The 27,856-nt window shown below is 41.4% G+C and overlaps 1 protein-coding gene across 1 annotated transcript in view; it reads right to left on the bottom strand.

Annotated features, from left to right (window-relative positions):
• Positions 1–24,642, bottom strand: part of LOC117527492 (aconitate hydratase, mitochondrial-like) — a 35,832-nt gene extending 11,190 nt beyond the window's left edge. Inside the window, exons 1-15 of the mRNA XM_034189865.1 lie at positions 24,518–24,642; positions 21,750–21,892; positions 21,272–21,530; positions 18,481–18,573; positions 18,036–18,194; positions 17,759–17,909; positions 15,194–15,298; positions 11,377–11,468; positions 6,766–6,871; positions 6,377–6,534; positions 5,902–5,975; positions 5,510–5,621; positions 5,185–5,367; positions 3,752–3,847; positions 3,159–3,350 (exon numbers count right to left, since the gene is read on the bottom strand). Of these exons, the coding sequence (XP_034045756.1) occupies positions 3,159–3,350; positions 3,752–3,847; positions 5,185–5,367; positions 5,510–5,621; positions 5,902–5,975; positions 6,377–6,534; positions 6,766–6,871; positions 11,377–11,468; positions 15,194–15,298; positions 17,759–17,909; positions 18,036–18,194; positions 18,481–18,573; positions 21,272–21,530; positions 21,750–21,892; positions 24,518–24,553 (1,959 nt within the window). The 5' untranslated portion in view covers positions 24,554–24,642. The remainder of the gene's footprint in view (positions 1–3,158; positions 3,351–3,751; positions 3,848–5,184; positions 5,368–5,509; positions 5,622–5,901; positions 5,976–6,376; positions 6,535–6,765; positions 6,872–11,376; positions 11,469–15,193; positions 15,299–17,758; positions 17,910–18,035; positions 18,195–18,480; positions 18,574–21,271; positions 21,531–21,749; positions 21,893–24,517) is intronic.
• Positions 24,643–27,856: the final 3,214 nt, after the last annotated feature.

Here is a 27,856-nt window from a genome sequence, read left to right as displayed (position 1 = left end):
TTAATTAATTAATTAATTAGTAATTAATTAATGTTAATAATACTAATAATAATTAACCAATAATAGTGATAATTAATATTGATTAATCATTAATTGATTGATTAGTAATTAATGAATGAATGAATGAATTAGTACATTAACGCCCCCTGTTGTGGGTCCGTGTCACGACACTTTCACAACATTACGCTGTTTAGAAAGTTATAACTTGCCAAAAAACTTTACAGGCAATTGTCTATGACAGCAAACTGTATGCTGCTGGATGCATGTTGCATATATTGTCTTTCTGAAGAATATCGTAACTTCGCTCGTGCACTGAGGTGTTATAATGCATATACACACGAACGCTACGATAAGACACTTTTATATCTCACAACGGAGAAAATCATGATAAAGGATAAGCACGTTAATTTGTATGTTCATACATCTTTGGATAATAGCGATCCCTGCTGTGTGTGTCCTGTGTGTGTATTTTGTAAACAAACAGGGAGCCCTGAGCACACTCGCCTCCTAATAAGAAAATGAGGCAGAAAATGAGGAGAAGTTTCATCAATGGGAATAAGTTGGAAAATATACACACACACGTATATGTGTAACACATAACCTGACGTCCTAATAGACTGATATTTGTCAAAGAAATTTCTAAGGGAAATAGGGCTGGATGCAAAAAAATGAGAGAATTTCAAAAAGAAATATACAACCCCTGGCAAAAATTATGGAATCATCGGCCTCGGAGGATGTTCATTCAGTTGTTTAATTTCTTTCAACTTTCTGGCTTTAAGAAACACTATAAGAAATCAGGAAAAAAAATTGTGGCAGTCAGTAACGGTTACTTTTTTAGACCAAGCAGAGGGAAAAAAAATATGGAATCACTCAATTCTGAGGAAAAAATTATGGAATCATGAAAAACAAAAGAACTCTCCAACACATCACTAGTATTTTGTTGCACCACCTCTGGCTTTTATAACAGCTTGCAGTCTCTGAGGCATGGACTTAATGAGTGACAAACAGTACTCTTCATCAATCTGGGTCCAACTTTCTCTGATTGCTGTTGCCAGATCAGCTTTGCAGGTTGGAGCCTTGTCATGGACCATTTTCTTCAACTTCCACCAAAGATTTTCAATTGGATTAAGATCCGGACTATTTGCAGGCCATGACTATGTGTCTTTTTGCAAGGAATGTTTACACAGTTTTTGCTCTATAGCAAGATGCATTATCATCTTGAAAAATGATTTCATCATCCCCAAACATCCTTTCAATTGATGGGATAAGAAAAGTGTCCAAAATATCAACGTAAACTTGTGCATTTATTTATTTTGATTTATTGATATTGACAAGTTTACGTTGATATTTTGGACACTTTTCTTATCCCATCAATTGAAAGGATGTTTGGGGATGATGAAATCATTTTTCAAGATGATAATGCATCTTGCCATAGAGCAAAAACTGTGAAAACATTCCTTGCAAAAAGACACATAGGGTCAATGTCATGGCCTGCAAATAGTCCAGCTCTTAATCCAATTGAAAATCTTTGGTGGAAGTTGAAGAAAATGGTCCATGACAAGGCTCCAACCTGCAAAGCTGATCTGGCAACAGCAATCAGAGAAAGTTGGACCCAGATTGATGACGAGTACTGTTTGTCACTCATTAAGTCCATGCCTCAGAGACTGCAAGCTGTTATAAAAGCCAGAGGTGGCGCAACAAAATACTAGTGATGTGTTGGAGCATTCTTTTGTTTTTCATGATTCCATAATTTCTTCCTCAGAATTGAGTGATTCCATATTTTTTTCCTCTGCTTGGTCTAAAAAAGTAACCGTTACTGACTGACACTTTTTTTTTTTTCTGATTTCTTATAGTGTTTCTTAAAGCCAGAAAGTTGCCATTTGAAATGACTTTAGTTTTGTGTCATGTCTGTGATCTGCTTTTTTTCTACAAAATTAAACAACTGAATGAACATCCTCCGAGGCCGGTGATTCCATAATTTTTGCCAGGGGTTGTATACATTCATTGCATACAGACTGATAAATTTCAAGTGTTTATTTATTTTAATTATTTAAGTTCAGACAGCACTTAAGACTCTTTTTTATTTCTAATGTTTGAATAAGTTCATCACGCACAAGTTTCTTAGAAAGATTTTTAACCTCCACCAACAAAGTTGGAGGAGGTTACGTTTTTTTTCACCCGTTTGTTTGTCTGTTTGTGAACACTCTGGAGCCCACAATTTTTCACATACCATTATGAAATTTTTACTAAAGATTCATATCCTAATAGGCAAGAACTGATTCAATTTTCAAGGTCTAAGGTCAAAATCAGGAAAAATCTTGAAAAATGGGGAAAATCCCTATCTTTAACATTGAATGAATTCTCAAAAATTCATAATTCTGTCAAAAAAAAAAAAAAATTTCTTTCATATTTGAGAGCGTTATGTAGGATGGTCTTCTTTATCAACATGGTTAAATATGAAAAAAAGGTAAAAATAGAAGAAGAGAATTTTTTTAAAACATTTAAAATGATTGAAAAGGGTGTAAAATGTATGAAAGAATAGAAAGGTCTTTAAAAATATGTTTAAATGGCAAATGGCAAATGGACTGCATTTATATAGCGCTTTTCCATCTGCATCACATTCACCCCGATGTCAGGGTGCTGCCATACAAGGCGCTCACTACACAATAGCAATAGGGGATTAAAGGCCTTGGTCAAGGGCCCTTAGTGATTTTCCAGTCAGGCGGGGTTTTGAACCCATGATCTTCTGGACTCAAGCCCAACACCTTAACCACTAGACCATCACCTCCCCTGTTTAAAATGTTCACAAAGGCTGTAAAATGTGTAACTGCATAGACAGCTCCTTAAAAACACATAAATATATTTAAAATGTGTTTAATGTGTAAAAGAATAAAAAGAAACACACAAAGATGTTGAAATTGTGTGTATGTGTGTCGTGCGGGGGGGGGGGGGGGGGGGGGGGGCAGCTATTCATTTGTTCACTGAGAGAGGGCTCACTCTCCCACACTTTGAAAACCCGTTCTGGTGTTTTACAAAGTTTTAGTTTAGACCAGTTACACAGAATAACAATCTCTCTCGCTGCAGGTTTAGCCATATAACACTTGCATAAAAAGGTGCTACCAAAATGTGACATGAAAACCTTTGTTGGTCTGAATCACCTTATAGTGACGTGCTACGTCAGGCACACCTCCGTACTCTCCAGTAAGTTGGTTCTTGATATTGTTAACGGCGTTGTTTTCTATGTTGACTGCGCCAATCAGCAGATTGTTGGAAATGTTGTCAAGGTGACCACGGAATTTTAGCCAGGGTCCAGCAGCACTGATGTGGTCAGTGGTGCACTTTCCTTTCACCTACAGCAAAAAGAGGAGAGAAAGTAAGACAAATTATACCAAGCAAATCTAGCAGCACAACCATTATATCATTTACTGGACATTCAGTCACCTCTACACAAAGAGTTCTGGACAAAAATCACTAAAGATGATACCATCTGAATGCACGGGAAATCAATAGTACATCTATCCTCAGTCAAGTTATTTCCTAGTTTGTCCAGGGAATAGTATTACTCCCTAAAATATGACTATCTTTTCCCATTTGCATCATCTCCCTGTTTTAGGCCCATCAAAGCATGAGAGACTGTTGCAATATAACATCCAGACCAGGCCATCTTCTATTTGCAGTGTTATCACTCCATTAATTCCATGTTCTTGAGATTAATTTGCTTCTTAATCCAGCCCATTGTCTTTCTATTCACCTTGATGAGGACCCTCATGTCTAACAGGTCCTTCCCGTGCCACTTGTCAAAGGGCTCCAACAGTTGTAGACGGTTGCTAGACGGGTTCACATCCACCTAAAGGAGATCAAATCATGATGAGTCCACACCATCCACAATTACAAAAATAAATTGATATGACTGATTAGAATTATTCCAGCTAATCAATAATACTTTGCTATTCAATAGGATGCATTCTGGTATTTCACTGAGCACTAGGTTACTTCACCACTCATCACTTTTACCATGTAGCCAGTGACACACAAAAAAGGCCTTGCTTTACAGAACATAAATTATTTTTGGTGCAAAGGCTCAAGCAGGTGCAAAGTTATGACTGAAAATCTCCTTTTCCAAGAAATTTTCCAGGTATTTATCTTTGGCCTTGAAGGCAGTAAGACAAAGTACCATATTTACTGGAGTAGTAAGCCACACTTTTTTTCTGAATGTAGAACTCACATTTTAACTCAGCATTTTCCTGAGGGTGACTTTAACACCAGACAGGAACTCAAGTGTTGCAGATGTGCACACCACAACGTGTGCTAGTACTTAACATAATGACTTTTAAATTCCAAAAATAAGCAAGATGGACAAATAAACCTGCAGTGGAGAACATATTGGATGTTATCTGATACAGTCTTGACAACAGTAAACAGATGGACGTGGGGGGAGACGTGAAGAGTGGATTTATGCAGAAAGCCCTCAGCTTGTGGTGTGTGCCAAAAGCACTTTTATATCCCAGCAAGACGGCCAAATAAACATGTGATTGACAACATATTGGATGTTATTTGACACAGATGAACATATATTGCTCACCCACAGCTTTGGAAACACTATGGTAAAAACATGAGACCATTTTATTTATTTATTTTTAATCAGCTCTTTGGGATTCTTGTGCATTGCTGTAATGTACTTTTTTAACTGGAGTTTCTTTTGTTTAATTCCTTAACTAAATAGTTATTATTATCACTATTCATAATGAATGCATGAGAATTTCAGTATATAAAATCATACCGGAGTATAAGTTGCAGGAACTCCCATACCAGTCAAAAATCTCATACTTTTTAATCAGGAAAATATGGTAGATCTCTAGCTCACTTAGGGACTTTACCAAGTCTGTTACCAAGAACTCAAGTTTTTGTATGCTGTTAAGACTGTATCAATATACTGAAATATTTAGACAGATATTTTCCTCAAATATGACCCTGAGTTTTGAACTTGGAAAAAGTAAGTCATTGTGGTGAGGACACAGTGCTGGAGACAATTAAAAAACTATTTGATCATGTCACCACAGCCTGACAAGTTTCATTTATTCCTGGTATTTTATACTCTGAAAAAAAAAACTATACAGAGGTAATCCATGATGGAACCGTTGGCTAATTAGAACCATAGGCTAGAGGACATATATTTGAAATCACCTTGACTGAGCTGCTGTCAGTCGGTGGGTGCTGGTAAGTGTCCTGTCCTGGGTCAAAGTCTCTGGAGGGAAGCTCTTCACCAGTGGGAGGTTCTAGCTTGAACTTCTCTCCATTAGGAGCAGTCAGGTAGTCTGTCTCAGGATTGAAATCAAGGGTCCCCGCGAGGGCCAAGGCAGTGACAATCTACATTAAAAAAACAACATCCATCAATCAAATAGGACCAAAGAATACACATACATCACATCACATAATCTAAGACTATAATTTGCTCAATTAAAACATATGTAATTGTAATTTGCAGTTTGTATTTTGGAGCATTTGTTACCTCTGGAGATGTGACAAATGCATGAGTGGCTGGATTAGCGTCATTTCTGCCAGTAAAGTTCCTGTTGTAGGAAGTGACGATAGTATTCTTTTCTCCTTTTTTCACATCCCGCCTGAAGAAAGACAACACACAGCAGTGATCTTTTTGATCAAACTACAGTACAATAATTTCAGCAGCAGCAGCTATTACTACAATCAATTTAAAGTCCTACTATTTATGCCATGGTAGCTGGTGTGACCCCAATAACAAATTATTAAAGCAAACAGCTCACAGTGAAATTCTGCTAATTTTAGAATGTTACCAGAAGTAAACTGAAAATGCACAGTTTAGATTGAGATTAACTCATTCCTGCTCCTGGTGAAAAAAGTAACTGCTGAAAATGAAGGTCATACCTGTCCCACTGTCCGATGCAAGGTCCACAAGCATTAGCAAGGACAATTCCTCCAACATCACTCAGGATCTTGGCCTAGAAGAGCATTGATATGAAATTCAATAAACTTTTTCTAACATCTTTTAAATCTTTCTAATGGAATCAATTCAAAACCAGAAAGTTTATACGAGATCTGTCCAAAAAGTAACGGACCTTTTTATTTTTTTCAAAAACTATATGGATTTGAATCACACGTATTCAAATCCATATAGTTTTTGAAAAAAATAAAAAGGTCCGTTACTTTTTGGACAGACCTCGTATGTGGTTAACAGCTAAATTAATTAAGAGATTAATTCTGAAAAATAAAAAAAATACATGCACATAGAGGATTCATTCAGCAAAAAGTCCCTGAAATCAATGAGTGACAATTTACCAAACTAAACAACACTAAAGATAATGTGACAACTGTAACACATGTTACTGATGGTATTACTCACATATCCATCCCTCTCGATTGTGGCACGAATTTGCTCTGATCCAGGGGTGACTGTAAACTGAGACTTGCACTTCAGACCTTTATCCAGAGCCTGCTTGGCAAGAGATGCTGCTCTGCCCATGTCCTCATAGCTTGAGTTGGTGCAACTGCCAATAAGACCTGCAAGACATAAGTGACACATTTATAAGGTGAGATGTGACATAAAGACATTCAAAATCCAAAGCACCAGTCAATTGATTACATTACATTCAACTCATCCTGTCTGACAGTAATTATATTGCATTCAGTCTGGAAGGAAGTGATTTTAAAAAATGTTAATGAATTAAATTTCACTGGAGAAAGCATAGTAACTATCAATATAATGTTATTTAATGTGTCACAGATACCCACCAACTTTAACTTCCAGGGGCCAGCCATTCTTCTTAGCAACAGCCCCAAGTTCAGACACAGGGTGAGCCAGGTCAGGGGTGAACGGCCCATTGATGTGGGGCTTCAGCTGTTCTCATAGGAGAGAAACAAAGCATTGCACATAGGCAATGAAACGATATGTGTATGTGTGTGTTGCACAGCAGGATTCAAAATGAAAATAATCAAATTTCTCACAAACATGTCCGTGTTGTCGTAGCAGTGCTGTAGCATGATCATCAATGTTGACAGATACAGCTGATGGCTTAAAGCCCAAAAGCTGTACAAAAACCACAAAAATACCCAAAAAACTATATAACTTTAAAAATACTAGTTACTTAATATATAAATATTATATGTGAATTTGTAACAAAATATAAATATTATATATGTATTTTTTAATGAAACAGTTTAACGGTCCTGCTTGCTTAGTGTATCACAAGAAGTTATGCAGCTGAAGTACAAATAAAAATCCTACAGCAACAAACTTTTTTTTGCGTGCCCCCCGCTTTGGGAATCTCTGACCTAGTTAGAGTTGTCATGAAAGTGTCACGGTTTGGCCCTGATCTGGGCCTTGATTCCATTTTCCCCCCCTTTCTTTTACTCACCATCTGCCCCAGCTTTGTTTTATTAGTTGTTTATTTTCATCATGTGTTTATTCTATGTTCCATTTTGCTTTGCCACTTTGTTTCTTTGTTCCTTCATACTTTAGCCATTGTCCAGTTCCGTTCTAGTTTTGTTCAGCCGGTTTGTGTTGTCATTGTTTATCATTTAGCTATCATCTGTTTATTTTTGCTGTTCTCATTTGCTGTTCTCATTTCTGTTGCTTTCTGTTGTACTTTTATATCGGGTTTTGCTTTCTGTTAATGAGTCAGTTCCTGTTTAGTTTTGCTTCAGTAATGATTTTCTGATCAGTTCTCATGTAGTTTTTCTCTTGTACTTAGTATACCTTGGTTCGCCTTTAGTTCCCATGATTCATGCTCTGTCCTGGTCCTCTAGTATTATATTCCGTTTTAACTCTCTTCATGGTTCTCCATTATTCCTCACGCCCACTTATGTTCACTCCATGCCCTGCACCTGCCATTATTGTCTTTGTCCCTCACTTTAATTCAGTCTGTCTAGTGTTAAAATTCACTCACACTCTTGTCACCTGTTCAAGTATCTTGGTATCTGACATCACTCCACTTTGTGCACTGCCTTCCCCACTAAAATCTCCGATTTTTGCTCTGTTATTCTCTACCATGCCTTTTGCCTCACCTTTGATTACTGTGTTTGCAAGTGCCTTGACCCATGCTTGATCATGACTGCGTTTTTGTCTGACCCCAATTGTACCTCTGCTCTGCTACTCGACCATCTGTGCACCGACCCTAAGCCTGGAATAAAGACCATGTTTCTTCCTACACCTACGCCAAGTCTGGGAGTCTGCTTCGCGGGCTATGGTTGCTGGACAGCCATCCGCCCTGACAGAAAGATCCCATTTTAAAATTTTACTGCTCACAATGGTGCTTCCTGCTTTATATACAAAATAAAATTAAAATTTACAACAAGCAATGTACTGGAGGTACAGAGGCTACACTGACAGTCTTTAAATACAAAATTCAAAATTTCATATGATAAATATTCCTGAACTGGCAGGCTGTCACAATGACTCCATGAATAAACGAGGAAGAGGAAACGTGACCCGGCCACAGAGGAAGCCCGGGGCCGCCATCTGGTGCAAGGTCGAGACAGAGGGCCCAACAGTGAGCGCCTGGTGGCTCCGTGGCAAGCCCGGTCGGACACAGCCTGAGAAGGCAACATGGACTTTCCACCTCCAACCGTTGGGGTTGGGTGCGCTGTCCCATGAGTGGCACTGAAAATCGAGGGCCTTGACAGACCAAACCTAGGTGGCAGAGGCTAGCTCTGGAGATGTGGAATGTCACCTCACTGTGGGGGAGCCCAAGCGGTGGGCCTCACCTCCACGCACAGCCTCGGCTCAAGAACCATTCTCCTTGATAGGGGTTGGACCTTAATCTTCTGTGGTGTTGCCCAGGGTGTGAGGTGCCGGGCACATGTGGGGATACTCACAAGTCACAGGCTGAGCATCGCTACATTAGAGTTTACCCTGGTAGATGAGAGGGTCGCCTCCCTGCGCCTTCGGGTGGTGGGTAGAAAACTCCGACCGTTGTTTGTGCGTATGCACCAAACACCAGTTCGGCCTTCTTGGAGTGCCTGTGTGGAGTCCTGTATGGGGCTCCAGTGGGGGGACGCCACTGTTCTGCTGGGGGACTTCAACACACATGTGGGCAATGACAGAGACACCTAGAGAGGCGTGATTGGAAGAAATGGCCTCCCTGATCTAAACCACAATGATCGTTTATTGTTGGACTTCTGTGCTAGTCATGGACTGTCGATAATGAACACCATGTTTGAACATAAGGATGGTCATAAGTGTACGTGGTACCAGAGCACCCTTGGCCAAAGGTCAATGATCGATTGTGTGATCATATCATCTGATCTGAGGCTGCATGTTCTGGACATTCAGGTGAAGAGAGGGGCAGAGCTGTCAACTGATCACCATCTGGTGGTGAGTTGTACCGGAGGGTGGGGAAGGACAGACCTCGTAAGCCCAAATGGATAGTGTGGGTGAACTGGGAAAGTTTGAAGGAGCCCACTGTCCAACAGATCTTCAACTCACACCTCCAACACAGCTGTTCTGGCATCCCTGTGGAGGTTGGGGGCATGGAACCACAATGGGCAATGTTCAAAGCTTCCACTGCTTAAGCCACATTGGGGAGCTGTGGCCTGAAGGTCTTACGTGGTTCAAGGGGCGACAACCCTCGAACACCATGGTGGACACCAGTGGTCAGGGAAACCATCAGACGGAAGGAGGAGTCCTTCCAGGATATGTTATCTCAGAGAACTCCAGAGTTGCAAGGGCCCAAAGACCAGCAGCCTCTGTTGTGAGGGAGGCAAAGCAGCGAGTGTTGGAGGAGTTTGGAGTAACCACAGAGAAGGAATTTTGGTCAGCACCAAGGTGCTTCTGGCAGACTGTGAGGCACCTCAGGAGAGGAAAACGGAGAACTGTCCAAGCTGTACAGTACAGTACAAGCTGTACAGTACTGTACAGTAAGGATGGTACTCTGTTGACCTCAACTGAGGATGTAATCCGGCACTGGAAGGAACGCTTTGAGGAACTCCTGCATCAGACCGGAGCACCCTCTATAATAGGGGCAGAGCTGGAAGCTGATGGGGAATCATCATCAATTTCGCTGGTGGAAGTCAATCAATCAATTTTTTTATAGGTAGCCAAACAACTCTACAGTGGAAAAGCCCCGGGGGTTGATGAGATCCATCCAGAAATGCTGAACACAATGGGTGTGGAGGTACTGTTTTGGATGAGACGTCTCTTCAACATTGTGTTGAGGTCTGGGACAGTGCCTAAGGAGTGGCAAACTGGGGTGGTGTTCCCCATATTTAACAAGGGGGGGACCAGAGAATGTGTGCCAATTACAGGGGCATCACACTACTCAGCCTCGCTGGTAAAGTCTACTCCAGGGTGCTGGAAAGGAGGGTTCAGCCAATTGTCGAACCTCAGATTGAAGAGAAACACTGCGGGTTACCTCCTGGCCGTGGAACAACCAACCAGCTCTTTTTTATTTCTTTAATCTTTATTTAACCAGGAAAGTCCCATTGAAATTAAAAACCTCTTTTGCAAGGAAGTCCTAGCCAAGAGGCAGTAAAAATTACAAAACAATCTCCTCACTGTAAATGCCTCATTATCCCCAGTCAGAGGTTAATATGGCCCAGGAAAGGGAAGTTTGGGGTCCCCTGCTGGAGCTGTTGCCCCCGCAACCCAGTCCCAGATAAGCAGTTGAAGATGAGTGAGTGAGAGAGAGTGTCCAGCAGGTGCCACCATTCACCAGATGGCAGCACAGCATTTGATGTTTTCCTTTTCAGGCTACATCTTGAAACAACGCTCAAAACACAGGTGCTTCAAAAGACATGAAATGATGCAAAGCAGTGTTTCAAGTTAACCACAAGCAATTTTCAGTAACAAAATATTTCAGCACCATACACAGCCACACGCTCAATCTATTCTTTAATTCCTGTTGTACTTTCTTGTTCTGTTGTATATTTTGTCCATGTAGCCGGCATCCTGTTTCTCTGTGCAGTTAATAGCTTAACTCCGCTTGACAGCTAAGGCTAACATGAGGGGAGAGCAGACATGTCTGGTGCATATTACATAAGCAAAACAAAGCTGCTTTTGGGACTGATCCACTCTATCAAACTCTTTAACTACCCTTTTTAATTTGGTGAGTTACTAACATTTATTGTTTTTAATTCATTGTCTACACAAGCTGGCTGAAATGTACTAACTCATCTACATTTTTGCTGCAGTCAGATCATCTAAGCCATAAGATGAAGTTGGAGATATAATATTTCTCACTTTCTCCATCTTTTAATCTGCCCCCCCCCCCCCCCCCCACCACCACCACCACCACCACCACACCACACACACACACACACACACACCACAATGACCAAATAACACAGTTCCTCTCAGGATATAATTCCTCACATATAATTAATCGAAAAACTGGAGAGTTTACTTACCTCACTGAGATTAATCTCTATGATCTGATCATATTCACAATCCTTATCTGGGACCAAGTCTTCTTTGAACTGATCAGCCAGAGAGGCAATTTCTGTGAAGTAAATATAACGCAACTAAGACAATGTCAATGAAGCTTAAACATGATGGACAATAGCACAAAATGTTATCAGGCTGAGAGTTGAAGAATGAGTAGAAAAAGCAGTCTGTGGAAAGATGAATATCAAAAACCAATGTTGTGGATTTAGATGCCTTGATTTTAAGTCAAGAATTTCTACAGCAGAACAGCCCAGCTGCAGAAAATTTGCATTCATTGCTTAGGTCTTCTGAATTCCATAAAGTACTTCACAAGTTCCTCACATTGGGCCTCATGTATCAACGTTGCGCACTTGTGGCGTAAATTTACGGTGTAAATTTGAAGTACACCAAAGTTGCCGTGACATGTATCAAGCAGTGTGCACCTGCCCATTTCCAGCGTACGCCTGACGTGACCTTGATAAATGCGGCGGGTGAAAACAATCGTAATTATAATAAACACGCCCATAAATATTCAGACTCCGCTTCAGACACACCCTCATTTTACGACATGGAAGCCAGGAAGACGGCAAAGAAAAAGAACTCCACCAATCACGACACGTGCCAATAGAGCGTCAAAAGCGGCCGTCGTATCAATTGTTTTGTAGTATAATCAAAAAAGTGTTACAGTGGTCCCTCGTTTATCGCGGGAGTTACGTTCTAAAAATAGCCCGTAATACGCGAAACCGTGACGTAGTCAGCGTTATTTTTTACAATTATTATAGATGTTTCAAAGCTGTAAAACGCCTGTAAAACCACTTTATACACTTTCTCAATCAGGCATGAACATTTTCTCACTTTTCTCTCGTGTGTAAACACTCTCAAACTTCAAACCTTAGTAGAAAAATAAGACCAAACTGTTTTCAGGCCCAAACATTTGTTTGAGAAATAAAAATAGAACGTTTTCCTATAAATAATTATGATGGCTTTTAGAACTAACGAATTTAATTTTAACGATCAACGTATGAGGTTGGACACATAAGAAATTATTAACAGTGACTGACCAGTATTTCACAGTTCCTCTGATCGCACCTCTTCGTCCTGACGCCGCTCCTTTTTCCACTCACACCTGGCTGCAGGTGTCTGTTTCCGAGTGACAAACACAGTTATGGTAGTTGTTGGTGCTCTTTTTTCTTCTGGGCAAGAAGATTCTTATAAACAGACACGCAGAACACAGAACACTGTAAAAAAAAAAAGGCATGCAAAATCGGACTAAAAACTCAGCGAAACGGCGAGGCCGCGAAAAGTGAACCGCGTTATAGCGAGGGACCACTGTATTCTCTTTTCACGTCAATAATTCTTGACATGTGGATATTTGCTCGCTCAATTAATGACACGCCTAATTTTTCAGATTTCTTTATTTTTAAAATGTATTTATTTATTTATTTTATTGTAACATACGAATGGTGAAAACAAAACCTGACTGCAGCACGGGGAAGGGAATGACAACACTACAGTTGTAATTATCAATTTCATTGTCTAAAACGATCACACCACATAAAGTTAAGCTCAGCGCTGCTCTGGCTCCAGGCTCTGGAGAAAAAGGCGAGCAGCGCTTTCTTTGCGGTCAGCGCTGTGGCCACGGATCGTGCTCGATAGACCAGCAATCCCGCAAAAGCGAGATTTGTATTGATTATTATGTAGTATAATCAGGAAAGTGTTATTTATGTAACATATGCATTGATTTGTATAATGGCACTGTTTATCATGTTGATAATTTTCATTTTTATGTGGATTCCAGCGCTGGTTCATTTTGGTGTATAATTTATGCCACCTCTCAACCTGGTGTATATTTTCAGCATAGCGTACGCCAACGACCACATTGATAAATGCCAAGTAGCGCAGCAGTTTTGGCGTACACCCCATATACGCTCAAATATCACCGTACGCACGTTGATACATGAGGCCCACTAGCTGGTTTGTTTCCTGACTAACCTTGAACCAACAGCAGAATGATAAGCCATTTCCAAAGCTATAAGCAGGAATATCTATAACAATTCTGATCAATTTTGACAACAGTTCAAATCTACTATTAAACTATCAGACTCCTGCCTTTGGTTGAGTCTGACTGAGGTTCGACTGATAAAGGATTTGAAGGTTGGTGCAAATATCTGGGGACTGAAGTCACCACACAAACACATCCTGTATAAGCCCTGCGACCCTTTGGTGCTTATCTCTGGATTCCATAGTGTGAAGCGGATAAGAACTTACAACTGGATAGAACACCAGTCCAAACCAGATTACTTCCCCAGCCAAGGACGGTACCCATTTACAGCTGGGTGGACTGCGACTGCTGAAAAAGTGGCCTATTCCACATTTTTCTTCAGAAGCCCATAAATACACTACACTTTTAAGAAACACTTTGTATAATTATGTTTTACATCATTCTTAAAAACTTTGCTTGTACTGACAAAATAAGTATTTTTCCTGTGGTCAAAGCATCCATTTAATTGCTATTTAACCCGCAGGGCTCCAAGCAGTTTCTAGGTGTTTATTTATTTATTTATAACCCTGTTACTCACTGTGTGAATTCACTTATCATTGCACCTGTAAGTCCTGTGCCTCCACGAAAACAGCACAATCATGAGTAGAAATAAGCAGAATTTAAAAATGCCTACTGGGCAGAATAACTGTGACAATTTCAGACGCAGTAAAACATGAATATGTAGGCAGTTTTCAAAAACTAATTGTGCAAGGAGGGCATTAGTGAGTGATGTCTTGGTGGCTTCCCTCACTAATGTCCTCCTTGCACAGTCACTCAGTTTTTGCAAACTGCCTACTCCAGAGAGCTGTACCACACAGTGTGTATTTCTTAATGATTGATGTAAATGAAGTCAAGACATATTCAGTGACTTGGAAATGTCCATGTGTCATAAATAATCATCATAAATAATTTGTTCAAATACTTACGACCCCTGAAAATGGAGGAGATATGTATAAGAATGGCTGTAATTCCTTAAAAGTTAATGTGATATTTATGGTAAACCTCTTGAATTAACACCCCTATTCCACAGGGTATCATTCTACTATGATCGCCCACAATCCAAAAAGTGCAAAAAAAGGATGAAACAGCTCAATCCGGCTTGTCTCCTAACAGACTGCCTTATAAAGTACAGAGCTGGCAACTGGTTGGCTTATAAAGTGCAGACCTGGCAAAAATAAGGAGCTGCGCCCTTGGCCAGAACCGCAATAAACATTGCTTCGGCTTCAAATTTTTACCTAGATGGAGAGCGATCAAAAACATTTCAACTGTACTTGGTAAGAATATCCCAATTAAAGATGTTCGAACATGATTGAAACTGTTAAGACTACAAACACCAGAAACTTACCATGCACTAGCTATGATTTTGCAAATCGGGATGAAATTTTTGAGCAGTTAAAAAATTTGACCCCAATTTCAGAACTGGTGCAGATGATGGTCATAACTACTATGCATACCAAGCTTGCTCAAGATTGACAAAGACATATCAATAAGTTACTATGAAGCTTCAAAACATGCCCCAATCTGCTATTCGGGATTAACCGGGAAGGAACAGCGCTCTGTGGAACAGGCTCACAACACTAAATATCTACACTACAATCACAGCTTAACTGAACAATGAGCCGACCAACAAGTATCTCCACTTCACAACCACTTACAGCGGGTGCAACATCTTACTACCAGAACATGCTATTTGGAAGTTATACCACATTCACAAGAAATGTTAGTGAAAAAACAATACGTAGTCTGTGGCTCATATTCACCTGCACGGCCAGTTTTCTCCAGATAAGTCTTCATGCGGTGGTTGTAGGGGAAAACTGAAGTGGTGGCTCCAATCTCAGCTCCCATGTTACAAATAGTGGCCATACCTAGAACGTTAAAAAGTATTATTCTAATATTTGAGCAAACTTTCAAGATAATTATCTAGCCCCATAGTTCTCAAACTGTGGTACGAGGACTCCCTTCGGTAGCACGCCCAGTCAATTGAACAAACTTATTTTTTATGGTGTAATTACGTCAGCTGCTTTATTTCAAATAAGGTTAAGCCATAGAGTTATGGGCTTGGCTCTATACATGAAGAAAAATGAAGCACTGTTTCATAAGAGTCAAACTCTGCTAATACACGCTTCAAATGCCGAGCTCCAAATCAGTTTCTGCAACAACAGACAAACGTGACAGAAAGCAATTACAAATTGATCAAAATTTCCCACATGTGTAGGCTTATTATGTTAGATGTACAGGGTCCGTCATTGTCGATACATGTAGTTGCACATCAATTAATTATTCTCAAGCTTTTAACACACGCTTTGCTTGTTCAATTTCCACGATAAGGACTTAAATTATTTCCAGATGACATCTTCCAACACAAGGGAGTTCGCCTAACCACTCCACATGTGCTTTGTGGATCTGGAGAAGGCGTTCGACCATGTCCCTCGGGGAACCCTGTGGGGGGTACTCCGGGAGTATGGGGTCCTTTGCTAAGGGCTATCCGGTCCCTGTATGACCACAGCAGGCGCTTGGTTCACATTGCTGGTAGTAAGTCTAACCTGTTTCCAGTGCACGTTGGCCTCCACCAGGGCTGCCCTTTGTCGCTGGTTCTGTTCATTATCTTTATGGACAGAATTTCTAGGCACAGCCAGGGTGTAGAGGGGGTCTGGTTTGGGAACCACAGAATCTCATCTCTGCTGTTTGTGGACGATGTAGTCCTGTTGGCTTTGTCAAATCAGGACCTTCAGTGTGCACTGGGGCGGTTTGCAGCAGAGTGTGAAGTGTCCGGAATGAAAATCAGCACCTCCAAATCCGAGGCCATAGTTCTCGACCGGAAAAAGGTGCCTTGCCCTCTTCAGGTCGGTGGAGTGTCCTTGCTTCAAGTGGAGGAGTTTAAGTATCTCGGGGTCTTGTTCATGAGTGAGGGACGGATGGAGCGTGAGAGCGACAGACGGATCGGTGCAGCATCTGCAGTGATGCGGTCGCTGTATTGGATCGTCGTGGTGAAGAGAGAGTTGAGTAGGGGGGCAAAGCTCTCGATTTACCGATCGATGTACGTTTTGACCCTCACCTATGGTCATGAGATTTGGCTCATGACCGAAAGAACGAGATCACGAGTACAAGCGGCCGAGATGAGTTTCCTCCGCAGAGTGGCTGGGCACTCCCTTAGAGATAGGGTGAGGAGCTCGGAGTCGAGCCACTGCTCCTCCACGTCGAAAGGAGCCAGCTGAGGTGGCCCTGGACGCCTCGCTGGAGAGGTGTTCCGGGCACATCCCATTGGGAGGAGGCCCCAGGGAAGACCCAGGACATGCTGGAGGGACTACGTCTCCCGGCTGGCTTGGGAACGCCTCGGGGTTACCCCGGAGGAGCTGGGGGAGGTGTGTGTGGATCGTGAGGTCTGGGCAATTTTGCTTGAGCTGCTGCTCCCGACTCCGGATAAAGTGGAAGAAAATGGATGGATGTATGGATGGATCTTCCAAAACAAGGGCGCCTTACGTGACAACATCATCAGAATGTGATGATGAATCCATCTGAAAGGATGCAACAGGTCAGAATAAGACTTTTTATTTACTCTGTGTGCTGCTTCACATGATGCAAATGTAATGCCATCTGTCACACTTCAGCATTCTGCTCACATTGAAAATAAATCCTAATGATCCACCAAGACAAAATAAAAGTATATTAAATTACACAACAATAACATGCCATTAATAATGAGCAGCTGAAGTCAGAGATTCAGGACTACGAGATCTTTTCACAAACATTCTGTACGGTCAATGACTTTGTGCTGATGTGGCCAAGCCCAACCCAACCCGAGTATCATTTTGAAATATTTGTCCAAACCCAACCCAACCCATTTGAGCCAGATCGGGTATCTACGCTCTAATTTGAAAGGACATGCAGTCATTTTGACAACTTCTCTGTCCTCCTCCTCTGTCAAAACACACTGCAGATTCTGGACCGATGCTGTGTATGTGAGAGCAATCAGTACTTCTTTACTGCCGGACACAGTCCTGGATATCAAAGGCGGTCCGCGACAAATGTTAAAACACTTTAAGCCATCAACTTCAGTTTTAAACTGATCTAAATCATCATAATCCATATGTTTCTGCTATTCTGAACTGTTGTGTCGTAACAAAGATCCCACAATCCCACAATTATTTTAATTCCAGATGTAATGGTGGTACTTGGGAAGCCAAATATCTTCTATGGTGGTACTTATTGTAAAAAGACTGAAAACCACTGATCTAGCAATTTTAAAGAATGCCTTTATTCCATTAATTTTCATGAATTTTCTTTTCAACATCCAATAATTAATGAGATTATTTTGAACTTCTCACCAGTACAGGAGATAGAATCGACTCCAGGCCCATAATACTCAACAATGGCCCCAGTGCCACCTTTCACAGTTAGAATACCGGCCACCTTCAAGATGACATCCTTCGGAGACGTCCAGCCAGACAGCGTGCCTGTCAGCTTCACTCCAATTACCTGCAGATGGCAGAAGAACAAGATATTTGAAGCTGTTGAGTCATGCAAAAGAACAGGAGAGCTGTAGAAGTGTATTAACCACAAAAAAGGAACAATGACATATCGGTAGAAGAAGATGGTACTCACTTTGGGACACTTGAGTTCCCAAGGGATTCCAGCCATGACATCCACAGCATCAGCTCCACCCACTCCAATGCAGATTCCACCCAGGCCACCACCGTTCGGGGTGTGGGAATCTGTGCCAATCAGCATGACTCCCGGAAAGGCGTAGTTCTCCAAGATAATCTGTCAGAAGCAAACATTAATTTGTTGTGTTAAAGAAAACATCATATATCTGGTACTGGTAATAGTATCTGGGAAACTTTCTAAGCTACTTTTTAAAAAACTTCCTTTATGTCACTAAGCAAGACATTTAGGTAACTGCTATGATACAAACACTTTTTGGAAGGAAATGCAACATAATTCAGTCTTAGCTGTGTATGAGACATGTTCAAGTAATTATTAATCATGCTGCAAGCTGCAGAATATCCCTAATTATGCAGTAGGACCAATCAAAATCAGTGAACTGTACCTGATGAATTATCCCTGAACCAGGTTTCCAAAAGCCAACTCCATATTTGGCTGCAGCAGTTGCAAGAAAGTTGTACACTTCCTGGTTCACATCCTACATGAAGGAGAGGAGGTAAGGCTGATATGTAAAAGCTGTATTGATCCTGGTGTATTTGCTATGACACTTTCAGTTATAAATGTGGCTGCCTTCTCTGAATCTTGAGAGTAGTGTTATTCTCTATGAGCTCTTAGGTCAGCTTTCCACATACCGTATTTAAATGCTCCTCTCTAATAAAAGCCTCCCCTCCCTCCTTGATTTTTTTGTCACATTGCATGTAGTGAAACTGTGAATTCCTGAGAGAACAGAGTAAAATGAAAATGAAATACTCCCACCTCATTGCTACGAAACAACATCAAGTTTGTTCTGGTTTCCATGTTGCTTATGCAGCCGCAGTGCCTCATATTTCAGACCCTTCCCTGTCATGCAAATCCTGCTCCGCCCCCAACTCCCACCAGGCAGCCATTTTGCTGTTTTGGCCAGGGTTGCAAGCTTATCCTTGTTCCTACACCGCTCCCAGATGCATTTCCTAATGACTAGGAGAATCTGAGCAGGATGGTGCTTCCCCTTCTCTTCTGCTTCTTCCACAACTTTTAGCTTGAACTCTACCAAGTAAAAACATTTGCGCTGGGCCATATTATGTAATTGTGTAGCAGCTACTGCATGCAAAAAAACAACATTTGTTTCGAGTCCGCACTGCTTTTCTTGCATGCAGTACATATACATACATACCGTAAGGCTGTACTGTGTACATCATGCATGCACTTGTACGCAAACGACCATCAATAAACATCCTACTTCATGAAAATTTCACGCCCCCAGTGTGTTAGAGTAAATATGGCAGTATGTTTGCATTTCTTCATGTACCCGTCGTGACTTTGTGACGTTTCTGGTCCATCCCACTCACGTGTTTGTTATGCAATTGGTGTGGAGGGGGGGATTTAAGACTGGCATTGAATGCATCAGGGAGGGTGTGTGCGCAGAGTGAGACACTGATGATTTTTGGAGTAAAGAGAGCGCAGCCGGGATTATAAGGAGAAAATGTGTCAGTCAGTTGTCACTAAAATAAAGAAGCAGCCATTCTCCCTCAAATATGAAACTGTGTTGTGTTCGGCTACACCTGTTTTTTTTTCTCTGCGATTTTTATTATTTATTTATTTATTTATTTTTACATCTACAATGAGTAAGTGCCCTGTGCTGTTAATATTTGTGATGACAGGGCATGACAATGTGATTACTGATCATCTGATTGGCCATTCAGTTGTGTTTCAGATCTGCCATCCATCAAAAACACATCTGTTGCGTATTTGCACTGCATCGTGTTCTACAGCAAATAAAACGTGCTGCTATGGAGCTACTGGAAAAGGAAGCACTGACTTGAGTGGTGTCCATCATTATCCGTACCTGTATCACAGACACAATGGACCACAAACAGAATGTCACCATGATATTTACTGTGCATGGGCCACTGTCATGTGTTAACAACTGCTGCCTGTGGAACCTAGAGAATCCCAAAAATGTGATAAATTAATGTTAATTTCTTTTTTCCTATTTGCCTGTTGGCCAACAGAATATGTGTTTCTCAAAAGCAATAAAATAAATGAACAAATTTTGTATAAATGTGAACATGTTATTACAACATAATATATGATACACCATTCAAAGGGTCACATGTTTGTGTTATGGAAAATTGAATGAAATTACTTCAAAATTTAAAAGACAACAGCATGAGAGATGCAAGACTGGATGAAGTACCATACTGGCCTAAATATAAGACAGTCCTGATTATAAGATGACCCTTCTTTTTGCAAGACATATTTTTTGGAAAAATACTTTCTGAAGACCAAATCATGGTTTTAAGCTTTGATTTGAAAACAATGTTTAAAAAAAAAACACACTGAGTGAGGGGGGGAGGCTAGATTGCATAAACAAGTCATACAATAAACAATGGTGCAATAAACAGTCTAACCTTGGCTCTTCAGAGCGTAACAGTCAGTCAGTTCTCCTCAGACAAAACTTTTTTCACATGCTTTGCATTCATCTAGGACATTTCAGACAGGTAAATCCCTAAATGTTCTTAAGAGATACCATGAAGGGATGAGGAAAGCTACTATGACGTTAAAAGAGTTTATCGCCACAAACAAACAGAAAAATCACAACAAATACAACAGGGGATTCCCAAACCTATCGCTGTGTGACTCTCCTGATGTAGACTCAGTAGCAAAAATAATGCTGGGCCATTGCTGAAATAAAACTGCCTGAGTAGGCACTCTGAAGCAGCCTAACACACAAGCACTCCTCTGAGAAATTGCAAATCATTGTAAATTGTGGTATTTGTGAATGGTTTATGGTGGTTCTTGTGGTAATTTTGTTAAAGTTTAAAGTTTTATGAGTAGGCACTCTGAAGCAGCCTAACACACAAGCACTTAGAAGAGGATCCCATATTTTCAGATATATATCTGGGGAGCATTGGCATCTTATTTTTGGGCCAATAAAGCATTCATTGGAACTTGTTACATTTATATTCACTGACAAAACTTTTCCACAAAATTCATCTAAAAGCCACACGTTTCCATCATATGTATCAGGTGTTTTCAACACTTAAGAGCACGTACTGTATGTTTGAGTCTTTACTACCCTGAATAAATTCTAGTCACCTTAATGTGAAATTTAATGTTTCATGTCTTTCTCGTGTCCCCCCTCCTTTCATCCAGCATGAATTCATGTTCTCAATTTTCCCATCCTGTGTACTCACCTTCGCCCTCTGCAGGTCCTGAGCCCCTCCAATCTGGGCCTCAATCAGGTGATCACAGTGAATGGTGGAGGGGACAGCCACCTTAGGCAGACCACTGCTGATGAACTGAAGCATTGCCATCTGTGCTGTAGCGTCCTGCATAGCCACACGGTCTGGATGCAAACGCAAATAGGTGCGGCCACGATCGATCTCCTGTCCCGCTGGATCATCTAGGTGACCGTACACAATCTTTTCTGACAAAGTAAGCGGCCTGTGGAGTCTGATGGAGAGGGATTTTGGACAAAACAAGAAATGTGTTGAAGATTCTTTGCAACAGAAGTACAGTAATGATTCACTTGGCAATAAATATGTGCTGAAAAAGCTAAATGCAAATAAGATTAAACGCACGTTAAAGTAAAATAACCTGACATAGTCACACAGACATTTTTTTTATATATGTGTACTTGTGTGTATGTTCATGACAGGAGCATCTCCTGACCTCTTGCGCACAGTACTGATGTTCTCATGCATCTTCTCATAGTTAACACTGGAGCTGGGCTCAAAGCGGCTCATGCTGACTTTAGCCTTGGTGCTGAATGCTGCTGAGACATGGTATCGCCTTGCCCCAGTTCCAAGCACGAGCTAAACCAAAGGAGACAAAAGACAATTCAGACACATGAAATCATTTTATGGCAGTATTTAGGGCCACCTCTTTCAATGCACCCCAAGGAGTTGCAGCCAAGTGGCTAAAGTGTGCTTGTTTTGAGTGTGCAAGAAGAGAGACAGTGAATCTCTGTTCTGCTGTCCTCCTCAGCTGCGCTCCAAGCTGTGGCTTCACAGCCTCGGGACGTTGACTCGGCTGATTTTTTTTAGTAACAAGTCAGTTCATTTTTTTAGAAAATCCGTGCTCGGTGGCATGGAGCATTTGAACCTGAGAGCCGGGTGGAAATTTGCCGTTACCAGTGGCTTAAACCCTCGACTGTCTACAGAACAAACAGCTCGCCTTCAGCTCAGTATCCTCCCACTCAGCAGTAAACAGAGCAGAGAGCATGCAGCACAAGAGAGTTTTCACAGACGTGGTTTCTCTCCGGTATCGGAAAATCCTGCAGCTCAGATCGGGAAATTCCGATCTGCGAATTACATTGTGTCAGAACACAATACAGATCCGGGATCGGCTCGGCCCCAACCCTAGAAGTAACAGCCCTCTGTGATTACAGAGGCAATTAGAGGTGTTTTTGTCAGCCAAACTCTGAGAGAAAATGATTAATCCGCTACAAAATTATTTTATATACGCAGTGTCCAGCTGCACAAAGTGCAGCATTCAGCTGAACACAGCAGGTAGCACTGGCACGACGAATTGTGCGGCAGTTAAACGCGTGCAAGTGTCAAGGCACCTTTAGTTTGTTTATACGAGGTCTCTTAGATAATAAACCGACCCTTTTATTTTTTTTTTTTAACTATATGGATTTGAATGACATGCGATTACACCAATCATGCTTGAACCCTCGTGCGCATGCGTGAGTTTTTTCACGCGTGTCGGTGACGTCATTTCCCTGTGGGCAGGCCTTGAGTGAGATGTGGTCCCGCCCTCTCGGCTGAATTCCTTTGTTTCACACGCTGCTCGAGACGGCGCGCGTTGCTTTATCAAAATTTTTTCTGGACCTGTGAGGAATATCCGAGTGGACACTATTCGAGAAATTAAGCTGGTTTTCTGTGAAAAGTTTAACGGCTGATGAGAGATTATGGGGTGTTTCTGTCGGTGTAAGGACTTCCCACGGAGCGGGACGTCCTGCAGCGCTTCCAGGCGCTGTCGTCGGCCTGTTTCGAGCTGAAAACATCCTAATTTAAGGCTTAATTCACCCAGGACATCATGAGAGAACAGAGAAGATTCAGAAGAGGCTGGCATGAGGAATTTATGCGGACATTCCACTGTTTAAGGACATTTTTTTAATGAAAGACGTACGCGCAAATTCGCCGAGTCGTTTCCGTGACGACTCGGCAAATCTGTGTGCGCCGCGACAGGAAAAACACCTCCGTGTTGAAAACCATTTGTAGAATTCAGGCGGCTTTTAATGGCTTTCAACAAGTGAGTAACTGAGAAATTGTTTAACAGCTTGGGCATGTTCCAACTTGCCCGTTAAGATTTCCAACGGAGGTGTTTTTCCTGTCGCAACCCCCCGCGGTCGGGTCCGGCCCGACATGCGACTCTGCCCGCACGTTCTTTCATTACAAAATGACCGTTAACAATGGAATGTCCGAATAAACTCCTCATGCCGACTTCTTCTGAAAGTTCTCTGTTCTCTGACGACTTACTGCGTCAACAGAGCCTGAAATGTGGAAGTTTTCAACTTGAAACGGCGAGACGCTGCCGCCTCGAAGCGCAGATCGCCGTCAGGCGCCGTGGACCGTCCTTAAAGCGACACTACCAGACCAAAATCTCTCATCAGCCGTTAAAATTTTTACCGAAAACCAGCTGAATTTATTGGTGTCCACTCAGTTGTGCCTTACAGCTTTGAAAAAATTTTATCAAACAAAGCAACAGTCTCTGAGCCATTCCTAAACAATGAAAAAAATCGACGAGCGGGTGGACGACTCCTCACTCAAAGACTGCCCACAGGCGAATGACGTAACCGACAGGCGTGAAAAAACTCTTGCATGCCCACGAGGGTTCAAGCATGTCTGATGTAATCACACGTGATTCAAATCCATATGGTTTTTGAAAAAAATAATAAGGTCGGATACTTTTCTAATAGACCTCGTATTTGTTTATTTTGGCAATGTCTTCCTTGCAGTTTATGGCAAATCACAGCACCATGATTACTGAAAGTAGTTAGTAGTTGCACAGCCCCCCTTAAACAATTTTCTCCCTCAGCCAGTGTTGCAGTTGATGGATGTCCGGGGGTTTTTAAGTGTCACGTGACGGGCGCACAGTCCAAACTCCTGCAGTAACCTTGCCTTCACCTTGCAAACTCCTGGACAACTGGGACATCTTATGCCACCTGGTGCGTCGATATGGACTAAAATGTACACTGTTATTTGCAGCGGTGTGATTTCATACTCTTAAATAAGAAGAGCTTTACCACAGTGACGAAGCGTCGGGGACAGTGTGACCTGTGTGCTGCGCACAATTTACGCAGCATTTACACACTGTCGCGACATTATAATTATTGGCGTTTCTAAAACACGACCGACGTATTTATTTGGTACATGTGTAATCCGCTACAATGCAAACAAAAGCTTTATTTCTGAGAAATAGTGTTTTCTTACCCGCAGCCTAGTAACAGTCAGACAGTAAGCCGCCATTTTGTGGGAACGTAAAGTGTGACGGTGACGTTTCGAACCTCGTGTCGAACCCGGGAGCTTGTGCCGAGACTTGGTTCAATTCGGGAAACCTACGTAACTCCAAGCAGTTTTGGGGTAGAGGTGTGCGATACCGGGAATTTTGGTATTGATCCGATACCAAGTAAATACAGGCCCAGTATCATCGATACCGATACCGATACGTTTTCATATTTAAGCTTCATAGATCCAAAGGTACCAAAAGACATATGATAGAATTTCGCCAAACATTGTACGTGACAACAAAATACTTTATTATCACAATCAACATTTTTGTTTAAAAAAATATCACTAAACACAACTTAAAACATAATCTCCTGAGGTAGAGGGCTGACAAACCACAATACAAGGGTGCGCTGCTCCATCTTAAAGACAGACTTTGATGAATCTGTGTGCGCAGCAGTCACTGTGTGCGGGAGAGAAAAAAAAAGCTTGAGTATCAATCTTTTTACACAAGGATCACTCAATATCAATACCAGCATTGGTATCGATATTAGGATCAATCCACCCACCTCTTGTTTTGGGTGGAAGCTGTAATTGTTCAAATATGTTGTTTCATTCGTGAGAGTAAATTTAGATTTTTGTCTTTGCTGTAAGTAATTGGATAGATGATGGAAATTAGGAGCAGGTGTGGTTGCCACTATTGAAATAAGATTGTTTCTTTCATTTCTAAAGCCTAGATTTGATGGCCCACCAAAGGCACTACTGCTTGCTTGGCATTATAAAATTTCAAAGCACATAGAAAGATGTGGGGTTTGTGATTTGAACTCGGAATCTTGTTTTTTTAGAAAGATGGCAATAAAGTAAGTAAATCAAAATAGTTGGAACAAGCAATTCCTTTGAAATACCAGTAGAAAATGAAATATCTATATATTAAAAGACAAGTGGCCTCTGTGTTTGTGCGTGCGTGCATGCATGTATTTGGCTTTGATCATGGAGAAACTGGGGACTGCTGACATTTTTTTGTTTGGTATGCTTATGTATTTTGGGTCAAGAATGAACGCCGTGAAAATGAAAAGTTGATAGGACTAATATTTTCTAGAGAAGTTATGGATATTAGCTAACAGTGAGCAATGGATGGTAATAATTAAATTCTGGACTCACACGCCATTCCAGCAGGGGCGATAAATCACCTATATATTAAAAGCCAAGTTGCATGTGTGCGTACATGTATGTGCGTACCTTTGATCATGGAGAAACTAGCAGCGCTAACATTTGCCGTTTTAGTATGTTTATGTATTTTGGGTCCAGGATGAACGCTGCCAAAATGGAATGTTGATAGGACTAATATTTTTGGAGAAATTAGGGATATTAGCTAACAACAGTGAACAATGGATGTTGATAATTACATTCTGGACTCACAAGCCATTCCAGCAGGGGGCAGTAAATCATCTAAATATCAAAGCAAAGTGCCCTCTGTGTACTTGAATGTGAGCCTGCGTGCATGTGTGTGCCTTCAAACAAACTGGGGAGAGCTGAGATTTGCCGTTTGGTATGCTTGGGTCAAGATTGAACGCTGCCAAAACAGAGCATTGATAGGACCAATATTTTTCGGAGAAATTACGGATATTAGGTAAGAACAGTGAACAATGGACATTGAGTCCATGGAGACTCCTGTCTGATCTTGTCTGTCAACCTGTCCATCACCACTGAAAACAAGAAAGGACTGAGAGCTGATCATTGATGCTGTCTCATGTCCACCTTCAACCCCTTGATGATTATCACCACACACCTCACAACATTCTCATGGTCCTCCTGCACCTCCCCTACATGCTTCTTTGTTCCTCATACAATACCATAACTCCTCTCTTTGCAACATGTCATAAACTGTCTCTAAATCCACGAGCTTGTGATGAAACTGCTGCACATCCTTTCCAGCTTGGCCTCTCTGTTTGCCAATCAGTATCCAGTTTCACATGCAGTTCACAATACACCTTTTTCATATACTTCGTCACCTCTCTCTTTGTCTTGCACTGTAGCTCTTTTCTTGGACTCCTGTACAACACCTCTGCAGCAGTTGTCCAGTCTTCCAGCATCTCTACACCACAACGAGCACCTGTCTCACATCTTCCCTGAATTTCATAGAGCAGTCCTCCTTCTTTAGTGCCCTTACAGTCCTCTTGCTCCTTCTTCACCTGAAAAGTTATCCAACAAACCACCATTCAAAGCTGCTGAGACACCACCTTACAGTCTCCAATCTCTTTTAGGTTGTATCTCCTGCACAGGACATGGCCCACTTGTGTTTGCCTTCCTCCACCCTTATAGTCAAGCTGTCCTTATCGCCCTTCTTCTTAAATTACTTATTCACCACAGCCATTTCCATTATGTTTGCAAAATCCACCATTTGCTTTTCCTCATTCCTCTCCGGAACACACTGTACCTACGCATTACTGCCTCATCTCTGGCCCCTCCACCAATGCCCACCATAGTCCACTAGTCACCACTCTTTCTTCCTCCAGTACACTTGCACTACCTCATCTAACTCATTCCAGAAAATTATACCATATGGTTCCATGCCACACGAAAATCACATAGTAACGTGCAATCAAAGATAACATTACACACACTACAATTAGGGCTAATGACATTCATCCTCCTGTAAGTGCAGAAAATCATTACTGAACATTTACCCTCTGATCTACACTACTTTAAATTAAATGGACATCCATGCATCCATTTTCTATACCCGATTATTCCAATTAAGGGTCACGGGGAGCTGGAACCTATCCCAGCAGTCATGAGGCGGGTACACCCGAGACAGGACGTCAGTCTATCGCAGGGAGAATTAAATGGACAACTAAGTGTAATTTTTACTGCACATCAGCTACTTCTCCAGCAGATGCCCTCCTTGAGCCCTATGAATGAACCTATGAATAGTGAAACATTTTCCAATACAATGTTTCAAAAGGGTTCAAAGTTTCAGAAAACATCATTTGCATCACCATCAATTTAAAGTCTGTCATCTTTAGGGAAAAAATTATATTAAATTAAATAAATATTTATTACTATTATTATTATTATTCTTCTTATTATTATTATTATTATTTACTTAGAATTTACAGTTTTTATCCATCCATTCCTTTCCACATGTATTGGACACACACAGTGGCAGTGCCAAGGGGGGGCTTATTGGGGGAGCAAATAATCAGCCAAGCCCCCCCTCAGCTCCCCCAATAATTCTGCCAATAATGTGAATAGTGACTGACATATTTGTGGATCTCAATTGCAGTTTTGCGCTGAGAATGTCTCAGTATTGCGTAGCTGAGC

This window comes from Thalassophryne amazonica, chromosome 16 (assembly GCF_902500255.1).
Source record: "Thalassophryne amazonica chromosome 16, fThaAma1.1, whole genome shotgun sequence".
Lineage (NCBI taxonomy): Eukaryota > Metazoa > Chordata > Actinopteri > Batrachoidiformes > Batrachoididae > Thalassophryne > Thalassophryne amazonica.
This window is presented reverse-complemented; position numbering and strand designations above follow the sequence as displayed.